Source organism: Melozone crissalis, unplaced genomic scaffold (genome assembly GCF_028551555.1).
Source record: "Melozone crissalis strain CALT ecotype California unplaced genomic scaffold, PUWL_Pcris_2 ptg000057l_1, whole genome shotgun sequence".
Lineage (NCBI taxonomy): Eukaryota > Metazoa > Chordata > Aves > Passeriformes > Passerellidae > Melozone > Melozone crissalis.
Window position 1 is genome coordinate 12176254 of NW_026535835.1, and position 26015 is coordinate 12202268.

Below are 26015 nucleotides of genomic sequence, written 5' to 3' on the forward strand. Positions count from 1 at the left end.
TTTTAGTGCTTGTGCTGGCTGACAGCAGTGGGAGTTGTCCTGTGTACTTTGGAATTCATGTCTTGTAAGAAAAGTAGTTTGCAGCCTAATTATGCCATTTCTGTTGCAGAAGTCGTCTACAGAATGATTGATGTTGGTCTGGGTGTATTTTGTCGGTGGTGCCTGGATGCTTTCCCTTCAGCCCTGGGGATGGAAGTGGGTGGGAGGTAAAGCAGTGTCTTACAGTGGAAAGATCTGTGGGTATGACCTGGGATTTGCTTCCAGACTTGCCATGTATCCCCGTGCAAGTCAGTTCACCTCTTTGTGCTTATTTCCCCTCCTGAAGAAGATGGTATGGAACCTATCTACCTCACCAAGGTGTTGTGAGGACATAAGGTAAAATTCTGCAGCCATAGTGATTTCCTACCTCATGATAATGGGTGCAAGGTGTTAAGTTTTAGAATTATAGAATTCTGTGTAGAAGATAGTATTGTGTTTAGGATATTCAGTAGTTCTGTTATTAAATTCTGTGAATTTTCTTAATGGAACTGGAAAAATACATTTTTATCTAGAAGTGAGGGAAATATTTATCCACAACATGACCAGGTGCTTTTTTGGGCAGAAAACTGCTTTAAGAATTTATTTCCATGCCTTTATCTTTTATGCTCTTTCATGGTGGTAAGCACCATAAACTATGCACTGAATGTTGTTCCCAAGAGCCACCAATGGCTCGCTGTCTTCCCAGATGGCTGCAGGTAGTGCAGCCTCACACTTCTTCCAGGGAATGGAGGAGCATGTGGATAAACACACTTCCACTTGCAGAGTCTGTCTAAGGAAGAGGCCAGTTCTAGTGCCAAGAATTGGCAGATGAGCTATTGCTCACAGACATTTGTCATCACCTGAAACTTATGACAGTATTTTTTGAAGAAAGTGAAACCAGGAACAGTTGAGCACCTTCTGTCCTTTGGCAGTCGCCATTTAATGCTGATTTGCATCTCTAGGTATCTAAATGCATTTGAGAAAGGGACTTCCTTTCTGATGGACTTCACAGTGTGAGAACATGTTACTTTTGCCAGACACATGGTGCTCGCTGTGCTCTGTCTGACAAGATACAGAGGAGCTTGCATGGTAGATGATACTGAGCTTGGCATTTTCAGTTCATGCAGACCAGAACTCCTCTAAAACCAGTTCCAGCTAAAAGCTGTAGGACAGACACTTCACTGTCCTGTTTGCAGAAAAGAATGTTCTGAAAGTTTCTTGAAGGGGGGAGATTGCCCTCGCCTCAGCCAGTGAAGAGCTTCACTCTGTTGCTGGACTAGAAGGAAGCAAATGCTATTTTCATCAATGGTCACACAGGGTGATTCATGGTCAGGAGTGCTGGGCCAGGGCAGTGTGCCTGTGGGGTAATAAAGAGTGTTGAGTTTATTGTAACTGTGAATTATTGGATGTGTCACCTCTCTGTACCGTTAATAGCAGTTTCTTTTTGAGACACTCTTATGACATCCTGTGATTGATTCATATTTAATTTAAATGGGTGCCTGGCAAATAAAAACTTACTAGAACTGTCTCCCCTCCTGTGTAGCATAGTGGACCACTTGTTTCTGCATTAGCTTCCACTGTAGCACAGTGGTGCCCTAGTAAGATCCCAGAAGGTACATGCTCTAGTGAATAATGCAAAGCAGAGATTTGGACACTACTTTTAGTGTCTTCAGACCTGAATATCAGTGGTTTCTCTTCTTCAATCAGCTAAGTGATAACTCAAGTTTGCATCTCTGAAGAATGTTTAGGTGGGGCCAAATCAGGTGGCATACCCTACAAACTGTCTCATTCATTTCAGAGTAAAGGATTATAAGACTCTAAGAAACACAACCAGTTTTTAAGAATAAATGTTGTACAAACTTTCCAATATAACAGGCATAAATGGGCTTTTCTTCAGCAGCAAGCATGCATGGTGTCCTGTTCCAGTGCCCTGAGTAAATACATATTACTTGCAGTGGACAGTGCAAGGACAATTGCTTTGTGACTAGATCTGGTTTACAGCCCCTTCAGCTGCAGGACAAGTATCATAGACGCTTACCAGACATGGCAATTGTTTTGTTGCTCATCAAAGGAATATTGTTTTAGGTGCAGAAGTTGTGATGCTGCTAAGGTAGTGGCATAAAAGAATCTGTTTGCCCCCCGCTTTCAAACGTGCACCCCCAGTACCCACAAAAAACACGGGAGGATCCTCAGTGTGGGCTTTGTCAGGGTGAGCTATTCAGCCACCCTGAGTGAGCAAACAGTTCCCGTTTTACCATCCGAGGGTAGAATGTGATTCCTTGTGGTCGGTGAGTCTGTCAGCTGGCCAGCTGGCAGTGCCACCTCTAAGGAGCTAAATTAAAGCTTTCTTATTTTCTGCCCACTTCTATGGATCCTTGGCTTTTCCTCTCTTCTCTCAAAATACCAGTTTACCAAAATAAGTAAAGTTGCTAATGCTGTTTCTGCAAGTATTGAGCGTCTTAAACCTGCAGCATTGTGATCTGGGCTGCTGTTGCACAGGGGTGCTGCTTGGTCATGTACCAGCGTGCAAGCTTGTTCCCACAGTGTACTAGTGCTTGGGAATGGTCTCACAACTGTGAATGAGTTCGTGAATTACCAAACTACAAGAAAATATACAAAGGGAGAACAAAGGTGTTTCCTGCCCGTGTGTTGAACATCTAGATCTGTGAAATAGAGAAGAAAAACCTTTCAGCATTCTCTACATGATCAGAAGTCCCCAATCTGAAGAGTGGTTCGAATTTGTTGGTGTCATCCACTGAGTTCAGAGCAGCGAGTACTGCATTCCAGCTGAGTTCTGTTCTCACTTGACCTCAGTGTTTGGCTTATTCAGCCTTTGCTTTCCAGCTCAGGTGTGTTGCCACTTCCTTAACATACTACCTCTTCCTTTTCAGTCGTGACATATTGTATACATTTTTACATACTTCACATCTTTTTTTCCCCCCAAGTGTCTGTGCTAAATATGTGAAGAGGGGGTGGTAATGAATCCTGAGCCCTTGGATCAAGTGACAGAGTTTTCACAATGTTTTCCAGTGTGGGGGAATAGATGTGTGACTTTGGACAAGTCTGATCAATCTCTTTGTGTCACGCAGAGGATTTCAGCACTTCTGGCCTTGCACCACAAAGCCACCACTCTGCTGCAAGACTTAGGCTCAGCATTTGTCTGTGTGGTTTAATGGCAGGGTGCTGGTTCTCCTCTGCCCAGGAGAACCATGCCAGTGGCAGCTCTTAGTGTCAGATCAGACCTTCCCCTCCGTGTATCTTTGCTGGCCCGAGTGAAGGTCTGTGGCACAGAGAGGGCTTGCCATGCACTGCAGACTGCCTCTGCTTGGCACAGAAACTCTGAGGGAAGCACAGCCCTTACCTTTGGGGGCACAGAGGAAAGGCAGGCACCCCATGCTGCCCTCAGGTGATTGGGGACTGCTTAATATAATGTTTGGTAGTCCTTTAAAAATAGAGCTGACTGTACTGAAGCTATTTTTGCCCATTTAGGTTTTTCTAGAGCACTTAGTCAAAAGTTGCCCATTTATTACGGTGTAAATGTAGATTTACATTTACTGTAGATTCTGGCCATAAGAAAGAGACTGTTTCTTCTGTCAGAGAAAAGATGTTTTCCTTCCCCAGTTTACTTCAGTGCTTTATTTACCCACACAAATTGTTTCCCAGTCTTATTTGGCACATGGCACTTCCATGAGTTTTCATAAGCTGTTTCAGGCCAAAGTGTGAGCCTCATTAAAATGTTCATAAAACTTTTTTTTATAGACAAACCATTTTCTTGAAAGAACTGAATATTCCAGATACTAAATCTAATTTATTGTAATTTTCTTTGTGAGATATTCTTTGAGAACAATAACTTGGGTTGGGTCTTTGCAAATATTTTAGAAAGCCAGCTGAAGATCAGATTTTCAGCAGAAACAAAGTTAGCACAACCTTTCAATTAAGGAATTATTATTCTGGAGGAAATTTCTATTTTACTTCAATATTTTGCCTTGGCTATACGGTCAGAAATCAGAAACATAGGAATGTGTATTGCTCCTGGCAAATTGCTGACTTCAAATTCACCGGCTGTCCAGGTGTCCTAATAGAAGCCCTCAGATACTTTTAACCAACTTATTAAAGAAAAACATAAAATGCTTTCTGACACATGACATTTTATCTTGAATTTATCTTTGAATTCTCGTGTTTGTCCGAAGCTGGAGGAGTACCACAGTCACAGAAGAACATGTGCCAGTGCCTTCAATACACCAGTCTTTTTACACCATTTCATCCAATTTGCAGCTTGCTTGAATGGTATTTGGCATCTGCAGATCAAATGGTTCCACCATGACTGTTATTGGCTGCCTTCTGAAATGCGCATTACCTGCCAGTTTCTTGACCTCAAAAAAGAAAACTTTGTGAAGAGTTAAGCCTTTAATTACATATGTTCTGACAATTGTTTTAGTTGCTGAAAACTATGATTTTGTTTCTATTGAATTACAATTATAGCATTGGAGCAAAAAAATTGCAGACTTTGTGCTGGCTTGTTATATATATAACATAATGCGTACTCTGCTCTCTGTTATTTAACCATATTTGAAGCAGGATGCTCTCCAGTCTACAGGAGCTGTCTTGCATTCTGTGGGTAAAAATCCTGTCAGATGTCCATGTTAGTATCAGTTTGCATTCTGTTCCAAAGCAGTGGGCAAACGGGGGTGAACAAGAGGGGATGTCTTGGGTTTCATGCACTGGTGTGAAACACGTCCCTGTTTCATCTCACTTGATCAGTTTTCAGTGATGAAATTGCTGGACCTTTTTTCTCTCTGGTGCAAATGCACTGCACTATGGTGTCACAGAGGAATCTTTTGCAGCATTTCTCTTCCTCCGTGTTTACCTTGAAGATTCAACAGCATGCCAGATGAGACTTTATTTTTTCTTGTGTCCCATAAAACCTTGGTGGCTTCAGAAGTGGCTCCATTTAAAAGCTGCGTCTCTATGCCAGTTCTAATGAGTTAAGATAAACTTATTGTCCTAAACCATGACATTTCTGGGCAGGAAACAGCAATGATAGTAGTCTAGTCTCTATGAAAGGAGAAACTGATGCAGCAATGTCATCCTGGTTCTATGACAATAAGACAAATTTCTGGCTCACATTTATATTAACACATGTCCTGCAAGTCACCTGACATTTAAAAACAAAACAACAAAAATCAAATTTTCTTAGGGAAGGTTCTCATATATAAAATCCTTTATACTATAAAATCTCATACACTAAAATCCTGATTTTCAATTTTGTTCCTAATTTTGATGGACAAGAATTGAGATGTTTGACTTAACTTGGGCAACCATACATAGTAATTTATTTTTGTGACCAATCCTTTTTTTAGAGTTCTCTCCTCTGAAGTCACTCTTGGGAGAGAAATCCTGTTCTAGAATAGCAATGCAGACACGTGGGATCTATTTGATCTCTTCTTTTAGCTCAAAGTCTGTGTTTACTGGGGAGTGGCTTGTTATGTTTTGATATAGTAATAGTAGTATTTCACAACCACTAAAATGTTGCTTAAGAAAGCAACCCTTTTTTTATTAAGAAAAAACTATGCACGGATCCTTTTTATATGGTTTTTGTAATGCAATTCCCAGTGAAAAATTCATACTGCATAGGAAAATATAGTATTATAGAAAATTGCTATGTTGGATGCCAAAAATACTTCAACAAATGAAAATCGAAAATGATTAAACAACAAATAAAGGAAGAAATTAGAAGGATTTCAGGTAAGTCTGTAGAGATTGCTTCCACTGCTGTTGCTCACTCATGGAGCATTTGCGTATTAATGGTTTTACTCTGAGACTACTGTGTTTTAATTAATGAAGAATTAAGGTTAGAGGTTGACAGAAATCCCCTTGGCTGACTGTAAAGTCACTACGCAAAACAAACCTGCAAAGCTCCAAACTTTGTCCAATATCCAATATTTACCATTAAAGTTTAAATACAGTTTAGTATTTTAGGGTTGGTTCCCTCCACTTCCTTTTGCTCTGGAAGTGATGAACAGTGGCTTTGTCTAGTAAAAAGCTAAAATGAATGTTCTGCAAATACAAACAAAATTTCATCCTCCTTTTGTCCTTCCCAGCTCAAGGGTTATGTGCAGGAAAAGCATGCGTGGATCACTGACCCCAAAGCCAAATTCTAATGGCTCTGGGGCTGCCTGGCCTCCGTGGTACCCGTGCTCCAGTGCCCATTGCCAGAAGGAATGCTCACGTTCGGGAGGAGTCGTAGGGGCTGGTGTCGCAGGAATGTCACCCTGAGCTTGCACTGGACCCCCTGGCACAAGCAGCACCAGGGCTTTTGTGTGACCGGGCTTTTCTCCCCTCCGATGGGGAAATTCTGCAGGGCCGGAGGCAGCCGCCGGACAAAGCGACTGATGTAAAACGGAATGCTGCTCGTTTAAAAATACACTGGTTTGTATTTAATGATTTCTGAGTTCTTTGGGGTTTGCCGGGAGCTGCAGCAGAGCGCGGTGAGAAGGAAGGAATTTGTACAGACCATTTGCGAGGAGTGAGGGGATGGTGTCAGCCGAGCTGAGCTCCCGACACCGCAGTGTTTGCAGGCTGCTCTGCAGGCCAGGCGTGAGGGAAGCGCTCCGTGCAGTGCGCGCACACCCAGCCCGTAAAATGACCCGCACGTGTGCAAGGGGCGCCGTGTCAGTGTCCCGGGCCGACTGCGAAGGACACGGCTGGGAACGGGAACGGGACCAGGAATGGGAACGGCAACGGGAACGGGAACGAACGGCGCCTCCAGCGACAGACCGACGCTGGGCGCTAGAGACCATTGCGGCCCGCCCCCCCGCCTGTCTCCGCCCCGCCCCCCCCCCCCCGCCTGTCTCCGCCCCGCCCCCCCGCCTGTCTCCGCCCCGCCCCCCCGCCTGTCTCCGCCCCGCCCCCCCGCCTGTCTCCGCCCCGCCCCTCCGCCTGTCTCCGCCCCGCCCCCCCGCCTGTCTCCGCCCCGCCCCCCTGCCTCCGCTCCGCCCCCCTGCCTCCGTACCCCCCGCCCGCAACCGCCCCCGTTGCTAGGCAACAGCCGCTGAGTTCCCAGAGTGCTTAGCGTTGCGTTTCGCCGGGCTGTCGGCAGGGGGTGTGCTTGTCGCCGGCGGATGTGCGCGCCCCGGACATGGACGCGGGTGCGTGGAGCGTGCGGGAGCCGGCGGTGCCGGTGCGGTGCCGGTGCGGGGCCGGTTCGGCCGGGGCGGTGCCGGTGCGGGGCCGGTGCGGGGCCCGTGGGGCCGGTGCGGCCGGTGCGGCCGGTGCGGGGCCCGTGGGGCCGCCGGCGGAGCTGCCCAGGCCCCCAGAGCGGCGGGTGTGACGGGACCGCGCAGGCCGAGAGGCGCCGCCCGGCGCTGGGGCCCTTTGCAGCTCGCGGCCCCGCAGGCCCCTCCCGGGCTTGCCCTGGCCGGGCCGGCCCGCGTACCGGGCCGTTCGCTGCCCTTCGACCACCCCGGCCCGCTTTGCTCCCGGGTGGCACAGCGACTGGGATTACTTTCAATCTATTGTGTGGGTCCAATTCTTACTGGTTTTTTTCTTTAATCAGATGATACAGGAAATCGACTTCGATTCCAGTTGGAGCTGGAGTTTGTTCAATGTCTGGCAAATCCAAATTACCTCAACTGTGAGTACTTAAATAAATACCTAGACCCAGACGAGTTAACATAGTGTATTAATGTTTATTGTTACTGGTAATTTGAGAGAGAGCTAAACAAATAAAAGGGTTTCTCACAGCATAAAAGTAGTCTGTAAAGAAGAAAATAACAAGTTCCAGTCTGTTATTTAAAAGTAATGTCAAGTTAACAGTATTCCTTTATCTGAAAACAGAATTTTACTAATGTGAATAGTTTTAGGTACTATACATAACTCATTGCTAATTTTGATGCTGCAGTCAAATTTTCTTGTTTCAAAAAGCTGTTCCATTCAATGAAAGATGCAAACTGTAAGGGAGATGAGACCAATCTATTATTTTGTTGACATAAAAATCTTATATTGCTCTGTGGTTTTTAATTTGCCAAATATAAATTATCAAAATTTGATTGTAATGAGAAAGTTTTGACTGTGTGATTTTTTTCAAGTGTGCTGGTATTTTACACCCATCTGTAACTGTCAATTCCTGATTTGTCATTTTATTTCAGTTCTTGCACAAAGAGGCTACTTCAAAGATAAAGCTTTTGTAAATTATCTGAAATATTTACTTTATTGGAAAGAACCTGAATATGCAAAATACCTGAAGTAAGTGCTAAATTCCCTTAAGTTTCTGCATTTTAATAGTTTGCCATTGACCTCATTTTACACACTGTACAGTACCACGTTAGGATTTCATTTCTGCCTGTAACATTACTTTTGTCTTCCCCGCAGCATAGATTATGCAAGATCATGGTTATATGCAGTGTAGATTTTCTTGTTTCCAATAGTCCACATGTAGCAGCAATAGGCAAAATTATGAAGAATTCATGAGTTTTGCATAGAATCTTCCTTTAAAGCCTTAATCTGCACTTTCAATGGGTTTAAAATCAAACTATTGAACGTTAGGGTAAAAAAGCAGTTAAGTGAATTTTAAGATCAGTTTTGCATTATTGATGCTTACATGAGGCAAAGGGTGATTTTGTGTTTTTGCAAGTGTGCAAATTCCTTCCGTTTTTGGAAAATGGTTTCGGTCCTCTTTAATTCGGCTCTGGAAGCAGGCCTTGTAAAGCCGGATGGATGGATGGATTTGGCCTATCAAACCAAGCCATTGGGGAAGAAGGCAGGAATGTGCATTTATTACTGGGATTGGATTCCTTGTTTCCTGGGCTGATGCTGCAGTTACCAACTCACAGTGTGCATGCTGAAGTGGTTTCACACTTGGGTAAAGACACACGAGTCAAAACTAACGACCCACAGAAGTACTGGAAACTTTAGATTTAGTGTCCCTTGTAAAAACCTGTATTAAAGCGTGTTTATTTTTAACCCAGGTATCCTCAATGTTTGCATATGCTAGAGCTGCTCCAGTATGAACATTTCCGCAAAGAACTGGTCAATGCTCAGTGTGCCAAATTTATTGATGAGCAACAGATCCTCCACTGGCAGCACTATTCCCGGAAAAGGATGCGCCTCCAGCAGGCACTGGCTGAGCAGCAGCAACAAAACAACACCTCTGTAAAATGAAAAGCACATGCAGTAGTGGTGATGAGGTGTACTTTGTGTTAGTGAAGTATTTACAGGAGATGAATTAACCCTTTTGCAAGTTTGGCTCTGGGTGTGTGTCCCTTTTATTTGAATTTATCAGGTGACTGGGGTTTTTGTTTCATCAACGCTTTTGAAGACTAATAAACACCTGCAATTAATTTTATAGCGTGGACAATTTTGTAAGAGCTTTACTACCATAGTTATTGATTCCTCTTGATTTTTAACACAAAATCTAGATTTGTTACTTACTATCTACAAAGAAATGTAGCTCATGTAGCTCTAAAGGCTGTTCCTAGGAAGCCTTCTCGCTGGAGAATAATGGTGTCTCAAAGTGTACTGAGAACTCCCCGCTACTTATAGCTCTGGGACAAGCAAAGGTGAAGTGATGATAAAGTCAAAACTGTGCAGTTTTTCCTTGAAACCAGCTGAGCTATTACTTATCACTTCTGTGTCCCTGGCAGTCATTGTTGATGGAAGTTATTTTTCCTTACAGCATGTGGTACAGATAGAAATCAGAGTGTACAGGGTGAGGTCTGGGGAGCAGAGCAGAGATAGGTGCTGATAAACTCTGCAGGATAGAGAAGGAAACAAGGTGTAGCTGCCTCTGTTCCGTTCAACTCAGCTTCCTTGAGTCTTGGCCTCTGCCCGTGCCACAGTGGCTGCTCTGGAGTCTCTTTACACTCCATGTAACAAGAACAGGGTGTGCAGGGAAACATGCCCTTGCTTGGAGTATTGGAGAAGCGCTTGCCATTTATTCCTGTATAGCTTTTTATTCTAACAACATAGCTCTTGGCAGCTGCCAGGGTTTTTAATTTTCATATTTTTAGACTGTATTTCTGGTGCATTCATGTTGTATTTCCTGTCCTTGTAGGAACAGGTACTCCCAAATATTAACCATTAAGATGGGATCAGTGACACTACAGCTGCCAGCCATCACATTATCACACTCAGACTGAACAGATAAGTCATTAAACATCTTTGGCATTGAAAATTTGTCTTAACAGTTTCAGTAATTATGTGGTCAGGCTTAGGAAGGAGGGCTTTCTGTTTCTCCCCTTCCTCCTTACTCGCTGAAAGTGCAACTTGTAGTTACACTTCAGTAAATGCAAGGTAATCTGAGTTTCTAACACGAGCTCAGGTCCTTTGAAAAGAGGTTGTTCACAAACTCAATTTTATTTGGACATGAAAGGAAAGATACAGTTTTTCTTGTAAGATTTTAGTGTAAGGTTTGGACCCAGAATTTCAGGGCATTTATCTCAAGTAGTCCAAAGTAATTAATCATTAAAGCTTTAACAAAGGTCAGTGATTCCTTGAAAGGACAGTGCAGTAGTTGAGACTACCATCTTCATCAGTAATTGACTAGTGAGGCCTTTAGTCTTCAGTAAACAACATACGCACAAGCTCCGATTTAAAACATTCTTCTTCAACCAGCTTCTGAGGCTGAAAGAAAAACGTTCCTAATTAAAAAACCTGTTCTGGCTGAGAGCCATTTGTACACACTAACAGTAGCCACATCCAGCAACTTTGGCCTGGGGAGGGAGGTGTAGTGGGGCTGGAACAAGAATGGTAACTACAACTAAAACATTCTTGAGGGTTCTCTGGCCTTGGAAGAGGCATTTCTAAGAAAGTAACTGCTAATTTAACTAACATGTACAAGTTACAACTTGAGCTGCAGTCTGACCAGAGTGCTTGGAACTTGTTTCACTCCTGTAGCCTCAGTGTTTGGAATTTTCAAAAGTTGAGGAGCTGCAAATCAGGAACAGTAACAATATGTAGCTAAGAAGTTTCTCAACCCCTCAAGCACCATGAGGCAAGTGCACATATTCCCTTTACTGCATGTTTATTATAGACATTACACAATAAGCAAAATGGTTCTCTCTTGAGGAACTGGGAGCAGAAGAGATGTTTAGAATGCTCTGGTCTGCTTGAACAAGAGAGGGTTCTCAGAGAATACAAGCGACTAATTCATTCAGCCCTAAATTCCTGACAGGCCCCCATCTCAATGCCTGTAGATTCAGAACATTAATCACTTACTGTGCCATATTTAAGTAGTGTAGGCACTCCTGTTAGTTTCAGATTCCTCCTGAATTCATTGTTGGGATCCTTCCAGCTGTTCAGAAAGAAGGTGTTAAGCACAGCTTGTAGAGAGGCATTTTGAAGTTAAAATAGCTTCAAAATTATTCAAAGGCCTTTGCCTCACACCTTCCCAATGCCCTTCTCAAAACAAGCATGCAGATAGATTATGTCAGAGATCGTGAGGACCTCAATCTTTTACAATCTTTTCTGTAAAGATTGACTCTTTACAGAAAAGGACAGCTCTGTCAGTTTTTTCAACAGGTTCACCACCAGTCCACCAACAGAACAAATTTGTCAGCATTCAAAGGTACTTACTAGGCTCTATCTCCAACTAGACAGTAGATGAAAACTGACTCATCAGGCAGGTTATGAAGTTCCTTCCTCACAATTGGCTCAGCTAGAAAATAATTTTTAAAATGTGTTAGTACTAAATACTCGTGCTACAGAGTCACATGGATTAACTTGGACCGGCAAGGCTACTTATTAATGTTTTGTCTGCTTTAGTTACAGATCGATATTTCGTTGCACCGGGCCATCCACAAGTTTTTCAGAGTTTATTACATGCTTGAACGCTGACTGGACTTGTGTTGGAGCAAAGGCCAATTTCTTCTCTAACACGAAGAGAAACACTCTTGTTTCTCTTGTTCTGTCCTGTCCTGGGTGTGGCAGCCCAGCACAGCGCCCTTCTGCAGGGTGACGGGTCCCTAAGGCACCTTCAGACCTGCTCAGACACGTAAAGCCCTGCGGTTCAGTGCGGTGATTTCTCAGAAGGAAATACTGCCGCTGGACACGGTCGGGGAAGGCATCGCTGCGCCTCGACACGTGCAGCATAGGTGAAGATGACGGCAGGGCTCAGGTCTGTCTGTCTGTCTGCTGGGCCGTGTTAGCAGCCTTCGCCAGCAGCCCGCGCCGTTCCATGTGCGCAGCCAAAGGGGCAGCGTGGCAGCTGCGGCTCACAGCCCGCTCAGCTCACCGGGGAAACTGCGCCTGGAGCCTGGCACCGGCTCTGGGGCTGCTGTGCCCGCCCGGCATTTCCCGGAAAGGCGCCCGAGGCCTCTCCGGCTTCCTCACGACCGACACAGCCCATGCCCCAGGCAGGGCGCTTCCCCCACGCGCCTCACCCGTCACGCAGTCGGGACACCAGCTCCTGCCCTCGGCGTCCTTATCGCCGCAGAAGAGCGCGAAGATGGGCCGGCCGTGGTAGCTCTGCGCCGTCCGCACGAACTCGGGGTACCCGCGGATCTGCCTCTCCTCCCAGCCCATGGCGGCAGCGGCGGAGGCTCCGCCCGGCCCGGCCCGCGCGGCCGCCGTAGCTCGGCGCGCTCCCGGCGGCCCGTGCGGCGGCGGGACCGGGTTCGAACGGCGCCTGGCGCGTCCGCCGCGGCCCGGGCCGCCCGACCGACCGACCGACCGACTGACTGACCGACCTCCGTCCATCCGTCCATCCGTCCGTCCGTCCGTCCGTCCGTCCGTCCGTCCCTTGCGGCAGCGCCCGGGGCCCGCCGTGCCGGTGCCGCCCGGGACGCCCTGAGGGCCAGGGCCGGGAGCAGCCACGAGCCCTGGGCGGTTGCGGAGAGGCCGCCCCATTCTGTCCGCGGCTGCTCGGGCTGGTTCTCCCTTTGTTACTCACATCAGACCCGGGATGGCTTTTGCCAGTCTGAAATAACGGTTTATTGTTCTCGCATCCACAGCTGTGATCACAAGCAAGCGATAATAGCGAGATTTGCTCTCGAGCCGATGAGATGGTACCAAGCAAGACAGTGGTGTCTGATGATGCGTTTGCATTCACCAGCCAGCGATACAGGAATGAAGCTAAAGCTTTACAAACACAGGTAGTATTTGCCGTCTGTAGCGATGCTGAATTGGTTTTCTTTGTGATTGTAACAAAAACGTGATTCTGACCCACTTCATGAGACAGCCCAGCAGGGAGTGTCATACTAGCTTTCCTCGTGCTGTCGCACATTATCTTGACACTGTCCTTTAGTAAGGCTAGAGATCACAAACTGGATGTATAATTATTCTTAATTATCTGTTGTGGTTCAATCCCAGTAGGCAGCTGAGCACTTGCTCACCCTCTCTCAGTTGGGATGGGGAAGAGAACTGGAAGGCAAAAAGTACGAAAAGTTATGGGTTGTGATAAAGGCAGGTTAACAGGGAAAGCAAATGCTTTCCTCTTTTTGTGCGCAAACAAGGCAAAATAAGGAATTCATTCTCTACATCCTATCAGCAGGCAGGAATTCAGCCATTTCAGCACATATAACAGTGACTTAGGAAGACAAATGCTGTCACTAGTCTCCCCTTTCTCCTTCTTCCCTGCAGCTTTTACTGCTGAGCATGATGCTACAGGGTGTGGAATATCCCTTTTGTCAGTTGGGATCAACCATCCAGTTGTTTCCTCTCTGGCTTGTTGCCCACCCCCAGGCTACTCAGTGGTGAGCAGGTGAGAAGCAGAAAAGGCCTTGACCTCTGTGAGCACTGCCTAGCAAGAATGAAAACATTGATGTGCTGTTAACACTGTGTTCATCATAAATCCAAAACAGTGCCATCATGACAGAGTTGCATCGCCTGTGTATAGCATTCTGCATAACATCAGGTTTTTTTTTTACACTTTGAACAGCTCCAGTTTAATAGAAATGTTCCTGCAGTTCCAGAGAACTTGGCTCTCAGATTCTCTCACCCCCGTCCAATTATAATAGAAAAACTGAAGGCATCCAGTGATAAGAGAAATCTCGTTGGAAGTGAGGACCTCAGCCTGAGAAGCTCTGGGATGTTCTCAGTGGTGTCTGAAGAGAGACTTAAATTGGCTGTTCAGCTGGCAAAAAGGGACATCAAACAAAGACGTCTCGAAGAACAAGTAAAACAACAGGTATTTGGAGATGTCATCAGCACACCGTTGTGGACACAGAAATCACAACCACAGAAGACTGAAGTATTTGCAAGTCGAGAAAATGAAAATACCCCGAAGTCTCAGGCTCAGTTGACGTGTCAGCAGAGGCTTGCCCATCCTTCCCAAGGAGAGTCTGCCAGCTCTGACAGCAACGTTCATCTCTGCCTAGTTAAGGAAGGAAAGCCAGTAGCTGCTGTTTTGGACTCTCCTCCCACCCGGCACACAGGACCGGACCACAAGCCAAATTTAAATAAAAAAGAACATCAAAATATGCAAGAAGTTCAACGTCTGCAAAAAGAATTGAGGAACTATGTCCAGAAAATTGAAGATTTTATTAAAAAAGGTGTAAGAATGAACAGTAATTATATTATATAAATGACAGAAATGTACACTAGTTTGTTGATATTTTTCCCCTCATTTTTTGGGTTGGATTAGAATTTGTATTTATGGCTGGACTTTTGAGAACCATCTATTTTTTTGAAAACTAAATAAAAGAATAGCTAGCCAGCTTAAGCAGTTTGTTGTTTTGTAATAACTAGCAGGAGGTTTAACCCTTCCTAATTTTGAGTGCTTTATCTGCAGCTTTGTCATAAAACTAATCATAGACACGATTTTTTAAATAAATAATGAGCTATATTGTATTAGACTATTAAATAGAAACAGGATGTAGAGTTTACGATAACTAACTTGCATTACTGTTAAAGAAACCCCCACAAATATGTGGTTTGGTTCTGCATGGAAAAGGCTTATTACTAAATTATGTCTGTTGTCATGACTTAATTGGCATTTTCACAGGTTAAATTAAGATATAAAACTTTATATGCTATGCTTTTTAGGGAGAGATAGAGAACTTCTAGATCCTGAAAACGAGCAGCAGCTTTGCACTCGGAGACAGCAACAAGCTGCACGGTCAGCTCGGATGCTGTATGTGCTCCAGCAGCAGGTAGGAGCCATGACTTTAAACTGGGATGCATAGGAGCTTAGTTTGTTGTGATGAATTTGTCAGAAACTAACTGAAACAAGCGGAAGTCAGTTGGGTTATCTCTGAACTTCCATGGCATTCTAGTTTAGATCTGAATGGTGTGACTGATTTCCCTCATGGCTGGACAGAGAGGTGAGCATCACTGTTGAAAAATCTCAGATGCTACAGTGAAGATCTATTGTTCGTTTATAGACATGGAACTAATTCTGACTGACTTGCTCCTCTCTGTCTCCTTTCTTGATAAACAGGTAAAAGAAATTCAGGACGATTTAGAGAAACTGAGTCCTCATACAATCAAACATACTAAAAAGGTAAGATGTAGTTATCCTTCAGGCTGTAAGTGACTTATCAACAGAGTTTTCTGGATAATTGAGTTTGATTGTCTAGGGTGCAGCTAAGCCTTCTCCAGAAAGGAGATTTCCTTTGTATCTTACATATTTCGTCTCATTCTCTGAGAAGTATGGCTCACTTGGCCTGATACTGCCTTTGCTGCTTCTCCTCAGGTCTTGTCTGCAGTAAATGAGAGGAAGGTGGTTGGTCTTCTGCGTTTATGTGCCTTCTAATTCCTTCTTCATTCCAGTTTCTTTTTGCAAGGAATTAACAATGTGTTCTACTCTTGATGCTTTTTTTAGACTTCTGGTTGATGACACTCAGTCTTACCAGCCTTCTTTCTGATTTTCTTCTCTGCCCAGCAGCCTCCAGGGGGATGGCTGAGATCATGCCCACAGTCTAGTCAATGTTGCCCTGTTGTTCTCTTCTGCTTTTTCAATCACTTGCATTTTCTTCTGTAACAAAACAAGGAAGATTGAGAATATTTTTGTTTGTGCAATTGTTGCGCATTAGACTCCAGCCAACTGTAAATGGCTATAGTTCTGTGTTGGCACAGGTAGTAGAAACATCATGACCTGATACACCCAGGCTGTTTTACCTGAGGCCGGCATGACATTAATAGGAGTATTCTTTTGAGGAATCTTGAGTAAATTACTTCAATGCCTGTTTTGTTTGTCTCACAAATGGATTAATATCAATTAAAATTATTCCAAGCCTGAGTTTCTGCATGACATTTCGGCAACAATTCTTCCAGCAGTATAAGTATCCGTAGAAACTATAGATATTAAAGCATTTATTTATTTTTCATTTTTCCAGTCTCGAGCAGTATCCAGGTTGGCAGCAGCACATAGAGGAGCTGTACGAACCTTGCAGGCATTTGCCAATCAGTTTACAGATCAAACAGATGAGCAGATTCCTGCCCATTACAAGGAACTGGGCAGTCTAATTCGTCAACTGTCTCTCTGCTCCGCCAAACTAGAAGGGGATTCTTCCATTTCTGAAGCTATCATAGACATTTTGCTGCAAGTTGAGGTAGGAAAAAAACATTTGTTTTTGCTAAGGCAGGAAAGAGGTAATGAAATATGAGATTGTGTTAATGAAATGGCAGAATATATTACTGGGTTTGTTTTTATTTTTTAAAGGCCATATTTTCTAATGTAAAAATGTACTTCTAATGTTCCTAAGTAATGGTGGTGTAAAAGAGACATGCATACTAAACACAGAAGCTACCTACTGCTGGTCTTGTTGATGCTGTTCCTAGCTTTCTTGGCTGTCCTGGTAGAATGAGGACTGGTAGTGGTAGTTGTAACAAAGCATCAGTTTCTAATTCATTAGTCATTTTCAGGACAGAGAGAATTCATTTTATACATAGGTGTGCATTAAGTGTTTTATTACTCGGGATGCATGCTTTAGTCATCAGCATCAGTGGTGAGCACCTGAGCATCTCATACGGTGTTGCATGCAGAGTTGTCCAGGCAGAAGATAAAGTTGTGGCTGCAAGAGTAACTTGGCTCTGTGCCCTTCAAATATCTTTTTTATTGATATCTGATGACTTATACATGTCACTGGTATCACAGAAAAGTCTGATTCATGTTGTCTGCTGCATAAATTTAAAAAAGCAATACGGGTGCCGTAAGATACTTTCCTTAAAATACTGTTAAAACTGTAAGAGCTATGTTTTTAATTTTAGTGTTATGACCTGCTTATGAGAACAGTAAGAGTGCTAACTGTCTGGGAACAGAAAAGAAGTTAATGGTTTAGGTTTGGACATAGCATTGGAAGAAGTGTCTGTGTTACAATAGTCATGTGACCATGAAGTTTTTGTTGGTCTGTAGCCCTTGAGTTCAATTCTTTTTGAGCATTCTGTAAGCAAATGGTTTGCTGGAGTCAGTTGTAAATACAAAAATGTATGCCTTTTCAGGAAGATTGAAATAAATAATGTGAAAAAGCAATAAATAATGTGAACAAGCTATCAGTCTGAAAAAACCTGAAAGTTATCGTCTGAAAAAACACCAACAAAACAAAACCAGACCAAAAAAGCTCCAACTGCTTAGAATTAATTTGCTTTTCATTACATCAGATTTACTGAGAGAGTAATTAAAACTCTAAATATTTGGTGCAGGATCTGAATTCACTGCTAGAAAGCAAGAAAACACCAAAAACAGTGAAGAAATGCATTTCAGCTTCTCAGGCCAAATCTCCAAGGAACACTGAGACATATCCAGACAGAAAGCACTTTCTGTCTCCAAAAGGAGAAAACAAACCTCTCACCTTAAAGAGACAGCATGAACAAGAGTCTAAAAAACCTCCATGTGCCATGAGTCTTTTGACTGGTTTGTATTTTGAACTAAATACATTTTTATCACTCACCTTGCCATCTGCAGTGCAATTTTTTAGTATGGTATTGTTGGTCAGAAGTTGGTTAAATGTTAGCAAATCAGTCTAACAAAAACCAGGCTGTAGTTGTTTAACTGTTCATAGTGAAAAGTTATTGTGTCTTTGGCTCAGAATTCCCTTGGTTGGTACAATTTCTCTGCTTCTGGGAGCAGTGGCTGTTTTATCCTGGCCACTTCATGACTGTTAATATCTTTTGCACAACAGTCACACTTTTGTACCTAGAGACACATGAACTGATACTTAAGCTGAAGACTTGGGGGTTTTAACCACTATCTTGCAGTGCAACTGTTTGGAATTGGCTTTCTATATCATTCTTTTGCTTTGGATATGAAAGGAAAGGAGCTTTATTCTTTCTCAAGGTGTTGTGAGATAAATGTACCTGAAGTGTTTTGGCACCTCATGAAAGCCACTGTAAGTTCTTACATTATTATATAAACTATATTAACTGGTTTTCTTCTTTGTGGTGACTTTCTCACACCTGAGTATTCCCCACTACCCCAGGTAGCAGGAATTCCATATGCCAAATTCTGGCAGTCCAGACAGACAGTATGTAAACATGTAATGGTTTCCATGTGTCTAAAAGAGGATGCTTTGTTACCACCATCTAGACCTCATATAGCAATTGCTCCCAAAAGACTTTCCCATGACTTGCATATATATGTGTATTTTCAAATATCTCTGTATGTGTAAATATGTATATGCACACAACCCCCAAACCTTCCTGTTCATCAAAACAATGTAAGAAAGACAATTTCTTTAATACTTGTCAGGAAATACAAGGCTAGAATTTTTCATTTTGTCTTTGATTTTTTTTTTTATTATAGTAGAGCTTAAAAATTCATGGTAAGGTATACCTAGCATAACAGAGGTGTCAAATGTAGAAAAAAAGACAATTTTTGCCCCTTTCAACTTACAGTTAACAGTTCATATGTTTAGTATAGATAAACACTGACATGTTGCAAATATTTCAGCAGTTCAACAGGCAAACAGTTGTGCTCGTATATTACACAATAAATACCAAGAAGAAAGTGGCCGACCTACTTCAGAGAGAAGTGCCACTTTGCAAGGAAGCACAGATGTACTGGTGAGAGCTAGAGCTGTAAAAAAAGAGTCTGTCCTTGAAAGTGCTGCTTTGAAGAAGAAAGGTGTGTTAATGCCTGCAAAACCTCAGGTATGGAAGTGATAAATCATTCATGCTGTCTTCTACTTGTTTTCTGGGATTTGTAGTATAATATATGACACTGTCTAAGCTTTTCACCTCCTCACAATATTATTATTCTGAGCTAGGAGACATAGGGGGATAAACTATGTCATCTGCCTGTTATTGCTAGTGGTTATGACTATTTTAGAAAATGTTTTTCTAAAACAGTTCCTTGGAAGTGCACTCTACAACTAGAAGCAACAACAGAATTGGTAAGAAAAATGCTCACTGAAACTAGTTTAATGTTTGAAATTAAGGTGTGTTTTTCAATTTGAAATTAAAGCTGAAGTATCTTCCTCCTATGGTCATTCTCTATCACAAAAAATGCACTCAGCAGTAATGTTGTGCTAATGTTAGTAGGAGAATATAAGTTACTCAGGCTTACTTAATTGATAACAGGAATGATAAAACTTCACTATACAAGTTCTGGTTTCCGCTAAGTCCTTGCAACCAGAAAGAAGCTCCATAGTGGAAAGAAAACAATTCTTAAAAGACTAGGGCTATATTTTGCTAAGAAGTGTATTTTTCTTTTATCCATTCCTCAGTATCACTTTTAACTAGGAAAATCAAATCTGACACAGTAACATAGGTATATGCTTATGTAACTTTTACTGCTTCCTATCCCTGTGGATCCGTGAGGATCATGGGCAGGAAAGTTAAGCATTTTAATAATTGATATAGAGGGGACGAGCCTAAATGATCTTGTAACAGATGTGGGAATATTATAGTTTTGTGGCTGAATACAATGTTACCTTGGAAATGTTCTATTTGGATTCATAAATAGTTACCTATTTATAATAGATAACTATTTATAATAGTTAACATAGAGTTCAATTCTGAAAAACCAAAAGTAAGCTTTTTCCCCATGAAGAGAAACACTGGAAAAGCTGGAACTGTTTGCAAAAATAATAGTTGCTGGATTAAGCATGTGTTCTGTTCAGGCACAGCTTTGCTTCCCTTTAAAGCGTTTGTAAATCCTTCACATACATCAACTGCAGCAAAGCCAGCAGGCCTGATTTCAAGATAAAGTCTGAAGCGGAATGCCAAATACTTTGAAAATTCAACAACTGGAATAGGTGTTTTTAATGTGATTGTGTTAATTTTAAGGGAATACTGAAATCTTTAAAATCAAGACGGGCACACCCTCCAGGAAAGCCTGCCCGATTTCAAGAGCCAACTATAGCTTTCCAGCTAAAAGAGAACAAACGACCTGTTAAGGAGAGCAGAATGCCTCGCGTGCCTTCAAAGCCTGCACCTCGGTCTGTTTCACCGGAGCGGTATGTTTGCAGTCCCTTGGCACCCACCTCTGCCCTGCTTCCCAGTGGAAAGGCTTCTGGATCTGTGCTAGTGACTAGGATAGAGTTGGCCCAGCACAGCTTGCTGTCACATAGCTCCTCTCCTTTCCCACTTGGCCCAGAGCAGCCCTATTCCCTAAAGCCTGGGAAGAGCCAGGACTTCAGTCTTTTGTCTGAGTTTTTGTCTGAGTTGCTGCCTGGGAGTCAAGAGCAAACTGTGTAAGGTGGGGCAGTGACAAAACACAGGGGGAGGAGTGGGTATTCCCAGCACTGCATTAAGAAGGTAAATATTATCTCCCTGTTTCAGAAGGACAAGATACCTATATTTGTCCCAGACAATAATAAAGTGTAGATTTGTTTACTCTAAACTCTGTTCAACATACTGTTAGACAGGGGGTCTCCACATTTAGGTTGGTTTGGGACTGGTGTTTGTGGCATTTGAAGCCAGAAGATACAGGTGCTGGATCTCCTAGGCAGTGTCCATGGTAAGATGAGGAGCTCATTTCTCTGGACAGTATTTGTGGATAAGCATGTAGTTCCTGTTACAGCAGAAATGTGATTCAAGATCTCTCATTCTCAACAGAATTTTCTGTATTTTATGGTTTTAAAGTCTATTAATTCTCTCTCCGAAGTTTCTTGTAACTCTTCCAAACTAATGCTGGAAATTACACTATTTCGTTCTTCAGTTGTTAGAATGTACATTTTGTAACTCTATGCTACTGTGCTATTTTTAAAGACTAGCAAGGCTTGAAGCAAAAAATTCAAGAGGAGTGAAGGTTCTAACTGACCTTTGCAGAGGAGAAATGGAAAAAATACAGAAGTTAAGGTAATGATTTTCTTTGAAAAATCTCATAAGACATGTCAGATCTGATATGAACTTCTCCCCACTCTCAACAGTGGGAGTAAATGTAAAAATACATTTATGTAGTTTGGTGTTTTAAATTATTGTTGGCATACCAGGTTTCAGAATGGCACTGTCTTGTACTCTTCTTTGTGCAGGTCACAAAGTGTTTCTCCAGACCGGTGTGCAGACAAAGCTGAGAAGGAGAGACAGGAGTGGTCAGAGCCTCCATTTGACAGGACACAGGTGGTACAGGCAAGCTCATACGACTGGGTGAATGATGCCTTGAGAGTTGTCAAACATTTGTAAAGGGGAAGCAAACAGTTCATTTTCAACTTAATGCAAGTCACTTTTGTTTTGGTTTGGGTTTTTTTTCTTTCTTTCTTATATTGGATTTATGTCTTTTTGTTTTCTGTAACAGTTGTTTTTGGGATTTGTTTTTTTAAGTAGCAGGTTGCAACAAATGCAGATATTCTGAGTGAAAAGCTATTGGATGATCTGTTGGAAGATACTGCTCAGGAACTGCAGGGCATGGATCAGCATGAGAGACTGCAGGCTGAGGCCCTACTTCTGGCTGACACTTATAGCTTGGAGTCAATGTTGCAAAGAATGGAAGAAATTGAAGTAAGATTTTCTGTCTTGCTTAGTCTCCTTAGTGTCAATTTCTTATTTACTATCCATAAATTATAATAGCTGTAAGTATCTACATTCTTAAATGAAGCAAGGTCTGACTAGATCAGTGTCTGAAATCAAAGACCCGGATGGAGTTTGTGCTTCCAGAAGAGACAGTGTAAGGACAGAAGCAGAGTGTTTGATTAATGTGTTGCTGTAAAGTTGACAGACCTGAGTTTGCATCCCATCTCAATACTTTGTGGCTTAAATCTTTGTGTGTGAATAGGAGAATCAGCATGGTGATTATGTTGATTGTCTAGCAGAATGGAAAGTTAATATTAACATTAATTTGAATTTTTCCCTTTTGTGTGCTATAGAATCTCAGTATTCTAGCAGCATGACCATCTTGAGGAAATATGCTCTGGCAATCCAAAATATTTCACAGGGCAACATGGAGAAGTCAGACAAATACATGGTTATCTTTGTCTTTATTCATCTTTCCATATAAATATTCTTAAGGTTATCATTTACTTGACTTGAGTTTTCTCGTATATTGCTTTCTTGAAAAGTGTTCTTCTGTCTATTTTTTCATAGTGTCTGGTTTGAGTTCCAGTTTGACCTTGCTATCCTCTGAAATTTATTATGACTTAGAACTACACGGTTTAGTGCCATTTACTCCTGGAGATCTGTTCATCAGTTGGAAGTGTGAAGTTGCAGTGTCCTTGTCCCTGAGGCACTGGAGCACACATTTAGATTCACTGTTGGTGAGGCAGGAGCAGCTTGAGGGCCCTTCAGTTGTTTGGCTAAGGGCCGTTGGTCTGAAATAGGAGGAGTTCCCTTGGGACTGTCAATTAGTTTTGTATTTGAGAATGACATTTTGAACAAGAGAAAAGTCTGTGTTTTCAATCCCCCACCTCTCTTCTATGTTGTGTTGCCGGCCAAAGTAAGGCTGCTTAACCCAAGGAGGATCCTGGCTTGCTTTGCTGTCAGTGATAATGAGCTGCCAGGTCCATGACTGGCTGGCTGACTGACTGACTGACTGACTGACTGCTATGTGTGTTCACCACAGATGTACCAGGAGGCTGTCCGCAGGAGAGTCACCCAGATTGTCTACAGTGACTCCCACCTGTGGGCCCAGCAAGACAACATGGGTAATTGTCTTTTTTAATACAACTTGGTTTCCCTGTAATCTGTAGGTTTAAATTCAGGTGTTTTGAAATCAAGGTAATTGGATTATGTATGATCAAATAGCACCACTTGGACACATTTTTTACCATAGGTAAAAACCTATGGTACCTTTCAGAGGACAGTTTCTAAGATGTAGTTCTAAAATCAGTACTTTATCAGCACTCCTTTTCTTTATCTTGTGGTTTGATTGAGTAGCACAGTGAAGCTACATTGATTTTCCATTGGATCACATACACCTTTACTGAAACTGTATTGTTAAATACAAGTTGGAAAATCTCCCACTAAGACTGGTGAAGATTTACCCCAAATCTTTATAGATTCTTTTTCCATGTCTTGGATTTACCACTGAATTTGAGAGACTGTGCTATTTTTACAGTGGTATTTTCTGTCTCTATTTTAGTATAATTATTTATACTAAAGGTAGTATTTCTAAAATGCTCAGCTGAGCATTAATACACTGAGCTGTATTTATGTTTTTTTCTAATTTTGAATACTTTACTTACCTGGAGGACTTCCCCTTAAAAGAAACTACTTACCTGGAGGACTTCCCCTTAAAAGAAACAAAAGTCTTTGTGAGGACTTAACCTGCAGTAGATGTAGTTTTTCTCTTTCAAAAAACCAGTTAAAAATAGTATTATCTTCCTTCTAGAAGAACTACAAATGGCGTCAACAGCTAAAAAACTTACACCTCCTCATCCAGTTCAGATGACCAAATTAATCAGCCACGGAGAGCTGGAAACAGACATTTTATTTGAGAAACCTTTTGACAGCACGTAAGTGGAATACTTGGCCCTACACTAAACTGTGGTGCATAGGATCTATGTGACTTCATTATAGTATTTTCATTACACTAACTCTTCAAAAAGAGACTTAAAAATTTAGCTCTGTCTTGATGATTATTTTATCTTTTCAGTGATATTGATGAAAATAAAGAAGCAGAGGAGAAATTGCAGACTGGAAATGATATTCTACAGCCCTTGCTTCTGAATTCTCCACAGAACGCATATTCTGTGTCTCTGTCTGTGCCAAGCAATGTGCTCCAGAGCATCTTGGATTATAACAGCAGATACAAGCATCATTTAAAGCTTATTTCTCATGAGGCTGTGGGCAGTTTCGATCCATGGCAGATTGCTGAGAGGTATATGAATTGTCTTTGTGGTTTGGAAGTGAAAGACTGGAATTTGAAAGCTGACTTTCTGAACCTTCTCTTTTTTTTTGCCCTCTCTCTCCGTCAGTCTTGCAGAGCAACTGACAGAAGAAGCCCTGTGTGACGTGGCAGCAGAGCTGCAGGATGTTTGTGAGGACTATGCAGAAGCTGTATTCACATCAGAGTTTTTGCAGCCGGTGCAGTGAATTCTTTCCCACCTGTCCCATCAACATCAGCCTCAGCCTGTGAGATTTTCTGCACTGGATCTCCATCAAAGATTAATCTTAGTTTTTTTATAAAGCCATTATAATAATGTTTTCCTTTTCAGAAAGGACTTCCTTACTTTTCCTTTTATTGGCTAATCACCTTAGCACATGCTACACTGGAGTGAGTTCTTTTGGAGATGTAGCAATCCAGTGAAGGATTCTCATGGCAGAGCACAAATACGCAAACACTTGTCACTGGCTGTACTTGCAGGCTGGCTTGGGCTCTTGCCATCGGCTTCAGAACAGAGTTCCTGAGTACTTCTAGTACCTAATGCACAGGCAAAAGGAGACCTTCCAATAGAAGCACGTGATAGAGATCTTTCTTTTTCTTAAAGTAGTCTAAATGTTACATTTTTATCAGCATTTAGTGAGTGATTCAACCCCACATTCCTTTCTCTTAAGAATCCCATTGAAATCAAGAACAACAAAATAAATGAGCAACTGGCGTTTCTGCAACATTAAATTGTTTCAAGTAATCAAGGTACTAGTTTGGATTATGTCTGGAGTCAGAGCAGTGACTAATAATTACTTGAGGTAACCCAAATAACATATGACTGTTTCCTTTGTCAATTTTTTTCTCCAATATTGTTCAGTCTATAACACATTCAGTTTTAATCTTCTAAGATCATTTTTATTTCCTCCAATTAGAACATATATTTTAAAAGTAATTTAGTTTCTCTTGAAACCTTGTTTACTATTTCAATTGTCTTCAAATTTACATCAAATGTAAATGTTACTGCTGAAGTGGAACTTTGCTGATATGTGATTTCTGTAATTTAAACCAGCTGATTTCTAAAATTGTAAGTCAAAAACACTAAAGCAATAGTGTCTCTATGTATATATATGTGTGAAAGTATTTTGAAGATGTTTTATTTTTTAATAAACAGTTGTTTATTATCACTGAACACAGTTTTAATTTAAGATAACTTCCCTCTGAATCCATTTGGAATAGCACAGTATATTCTATGATTCTGTATATCCATGGTCTTTTTCTAGGATTGCATTCGTTGATGGCTTAGTGACACTGTAGCACCTTTGGGAAAGCAATCCTTGTCAAATCTTTTAAACAGGACTTGTGTCCAGCAGCAGAGGCAGTGTGGCTCGAGGGCAAACTACAGCATGTACTAGCACTGTCACCCGTAGCTGGGGGAAGGTGAACCATACTTTGCGTGCAGCTGGCTCTGGAGGTGGGAACTGCTGGGTGTTCTGGCTATTCCACTTAAGGCTCAAGCAAAACCACTTAGCTCGCCATGTTCTCAGGGGTATTTGCTGTGGCTCTTGAATGAACTGCTAAGCAATACCCTTAGCAAATCATGCAATTATACCTACCAAGTCAGTGTTGGCACAGAGCCTTTAAGTTGCTTTAGGACTTGGTTGGATTATGTTTGCTTAGTTCTTTAATTGTAGGATTTTTGGGGCAAAACTTGTTCACTGCCCTTTATTTAGTGGTATTCTGACACACTACAGTAACATACAAACCCTCCTAAGATCGCTGCCAGCCTCCTCCCATTGTTTCTACAAGAAGGACTGTGACTTAAGTCATTCCTTAAGATTAATTTCTCCTGGTTATTTGGGGTTCTGGAGAAGTTGGCTTT

General features: G+C 42.2%; 3 protein-coding genes across 10 annotated transcripts; 2 read left to right on the forward strand and 1 right to left on the reverse strand.

The window, feature by feature from the left end:
* The first annotated feature begins 7107 nt into the window (after nucleotides 1-7107).
* On the forward strand, nucleotides 7108-9361 carry MED31 (mediator complex subunit 31). Its single transcript, XM_054287000.1, has 4 exons — nucleotides 7108-7166; nucleotides 7574-7651; nucleotides 8166-8262; nucleotides 8985-9361. The coding sequence occupies exons 1-4, from the start codon at nucleotides 7157-7159 to the stop codon at nucleotides 9175-9177; spliced, it is 378 nt and encodes a 125-aa protein (XP_054142975.1). The 5' UTR covers nucleotides 7108-7156; the 3' UTR covers nucleotides 9178-9361.
* Nucleotides 9362-10350: 989 nt separating this feature from the next.
* Nucleotides 10351-12569, reverse strand: LOC128943978 (thioredoxin domain-containing protein 17-like). Its single transcript, XM_054287002.1, has 4 exons — nucleotides 12396-12569; nucleotides 11590-11671; nucleotides 11233-11308; nucleotides 10351-10638 (listed from the first exon to the last, which is right to left on the reverse strand). The coding sequence occupies exons 1-4, from the start codon at nucleotides 12535-12537 to the stop codon at nucleotides 10570-10572; spliced, it is 369 nt and encodes a 122-aa protein (XP_054142977.1). The 5' UTR covers nucleotides 12538-12569; the 3' UTR covers nucleotides 10351-10569.
* A 183-nt stretch (nucleotides 12570-12752) lies between these two features.
* Nucleotides 12753-25325, forward strand: KIAA0753 (KIAA0753 ortholog). 8 transcript variants are annotated; one of them, XM_054286997.1, is made up of 15 exons: nucleotides 12753-13106; nucleotides 13892-14504; nucleotides 14998-15104; nucleotides 15392-15454; nucleotides 16290-16505; nucleotides 17596-17806; nucleotides 18842-19041; nucleotides 20179-20348; nucleotides 21103-21192; nucleotides 21366-21462; nucleotides 21658-21831; nucleotides 22889-22970; nucleotides 23657-23780; nucleotides 23921-24145; nucleotides 24243-25325. In XM_054286997.1, the coding sequence occupies exons 1-15, from the start codon at nucleotides 13017-13019 to the stop codon at nucleotides 24358-24360; spliced, it is 2580 nt and encodes an 859-aa protein (XP_054142972.1). In that variant the 5' UTR covers nucleotides 12753-13016; the 3' UTR covers nucleotides 24361-25325. The 8 variants fall into 8 exon arrangements, with proteins under 8 accessions (XP_054142972.1, XP_054142973.1, XP_054142974.1 ...); XM_054286998.1 differs by having other exon boundaries at nucleotides 23660-23780; XM_054286999.1 differs by having other exon boundaries at nucleotides 21366-21453; nucleotides 23660-23780.
* The last annotated feature ends 690 nt before the right edge of the window (nucleotides 25326-26015 follow it).